The following is a 2,448-nucleotide window of genomic DNA, read 5'->3' on the forward strand; positions in this document are numbered from 1 at the left end:
TTGCAAGCTCTATATACTACTACTACTACTACCACTACTACTACTACTATTACTACTACTACTACTACTACTACTACTAATAATAATAATAATAATAATAATAATAATAATAATAATAATAATAATAATTATGATGATGATAAAAAAGATGCCGATGGTGACAATAAATAATAATATTAATAATATTAAAAAGTGAAGAAAATTGTGCTAAAGGCGAGAAAGTAGGCCTAAATTGTGATTTGTTGATCACAATTATTACAGTATAGTTAAATCTTAGTAAGCTATGGTTAGGCCTAAGTTGTATTGGATATTAAGTAGATCCCTGATAAAAGATTATGAGAAATTTTGTTTTCATTTTGACTATATAATGGTGATGTGATGATAATAAATTTTGCTATATAAAACTGTCATTTCCGGACATCTAGACATACTATTTCCTCAAATTTACACACCTCAGCCTTAACTATAGTAAGGCTGAGGTGGTTGTGAAATCACGGCTTTAAAGTATTTAAGTGCATACTCAAAAACAATGTTTATAAGCTTTATTTTCTATGGTACATTACACATATCTGTGGTGGTACATACTTATTTCTGTAACAACAGAATTAATTGTGTACACATAATAGTTTGACAGTAATAATTTTGTGGTACATAATTATTTTTGTAACAAGAGAAATCATTATGTACACATAATATTTGTCAGTAATGATTCTGTGGTACATAATTATTTCTGTAACGACAGAATGCCCATTCAAAGACATACAGTACATAGCAATGTCCAAAACGGCGCCCCGTAGGCCTACATATGACAAGAATGTGTTATGTTACAGTATTTGTGACAAAAGTGTAGTCTTTTACAAGATTTTGGGTTTCTTCACCCAATGACCCTTGTGTGACCTTTAACCCCAAGCGATGACCACCCCATGCATGGGAAGTTTTCACTGGTTATACTAACCAAGTTTGACTGAAATTGGCCTAACCGTTTGGTACTGTAGAGTTTTGCTAGAAGAACAATCAGAAGAACGCTAAGAAAACAGACCAGACGTCTGCCTGCAGCTGACTGACTGGGTAAGAAGAATTATGTTCAATTGAACATGAACACATTCAGGTGATTCCTTGTCAATTGAGCTCAGTCATGTTCAAAATTTTACTTTAATAAGTAGGAGAATGCTAAGAAAATAAAAGTGGGCGGATAGAGATAGTGTGGTGTAATCGGTAAGTGGGTTATGGATGAATAAATGAATCGATGGATATTATTTAATACCTCCTTGGGTGGGTGCATAAGTGGAGATGTGAGGATAAGCGATGAGTGGTCGGATGAGAGTAAACAGTGGTAATGTATTTACATATAATTTGTAATTTTAGGCCTATGTTTCTTACAGAATAAAGACTAATGATATACAGTATTACTATTGTGTCTTTGTTTGTGCTAAATGCTAAAAGCCTCTGTGATTTAATTTTTTTTTCCATTTATTTTTTGTGTGGTTTGCTTTTACCATAAACCGGAATGTCCCTTCCAGTGTTGAATGTGATACTTTTTTCTTCACTCCATCTGCCTTCAATATGGTAACATTGAGCCGTATATATGTATTGTGTATCATAACTGAGTCCAGATATTGTCCATGAATTTGGTGGGTACTGAAACGTTTTAGTTTTGCATTTTGCACCGTCTTCAACAGGTGGTGATCTTTGACAAATTCGTTTATCCAATAAGGAGAATGAATCAAAATTCCAATCTTCAGGATCCTCAAACATAAACTGAACCGTTGTATCATCTAGAAGCTGATAGGTGAAACTCTTGAGTGGATTGGGTATGGCTATTAGAAAAACATAAGAATAAAGGTCATTAAGGATTTTAGGGCTCGTATAGGTATCTTTTATATTATACATTCAACATCCATTTCATTTATGCCTATACTTGAACTCTGAACAATTCAATTGCATAACAATGATCCGGGGAAGCACACACAAAGACCAAAATTCCAATCTTGTCGGTAATGAAACGTTTTAGTTTTGCATCTTCTTCATATCTGTCTCTTATACACATCTAGATGTGTATAAGAGACAGGTTAAATGCTTTGAATTTATATACTGTACTGTAATTAGGAAGAAATATACATTTACTTTTGGAGATTTAAAGGCAGTGGCGAGTGTAAAAAGAAAACTTTTATTTAAATTTTTATCATGGCGATAGGTGTAATTGGCCAAAAAATAAAAATTTAATTTTTATTCAAAATCATCATTGGCAGGCGGCGGGTTGGCTAAACAAGGTATAAAAGAGTCTTGCCTAGAAATCAGTCATTCATTTTGACAATATTTACTGACATAATGCAGTCACAAATCACATTCTAAATATTGTACTGTAAACAAGTTTCTGTGGCTGTACAGATAGATACTATAGTATTGAATTTGATATGAATGACAGAATAATAAATGTGCATGACCATG

General features: G+C 32.8%; 1 protein-coding gene across 1 annotated transcript in view; it reads right to left on the reverse strand.

Annotated features, from left to right (window-relative positions):
* Positions 1-1,496: 1,496 nt before the first annotated feature.
* LOC117112685 overlaps positions 1,497-2,448 on the reverse strand; it is a gene marked incomplete at its 3' end in the record, with an annotated part of 2,269 nt that continues 1,317 nt past the window's right edge. The window contains exon 3 of the mRNA XM_033255825.1: positions 1,497-1,817. Coding sequence (XP_033111716.1) covers positions 1,497-1,817 — 321 coding nt within the window. The remainder of the gene's footprint in view (positions 1,818-2,448) is intronic.

This window comes from Anneissia japonica, unplaced genomic scaffold (genome assembly GCF_011630105.1).
Source record: "Anneissia japonica isolate Jap-2015-1 unplaced genomic scaffold, ASM1163010v1 scaffold287928_len48538_cov156, whole genome shotgun sequence".
Classification (NCBI taxonomy): domain Eukaryota; kingdom Metazoa; phylum Echinodermata; class Crinoidea; order Comatulida; family Comatulidae; genus Anneissia; species Anneissia japonica.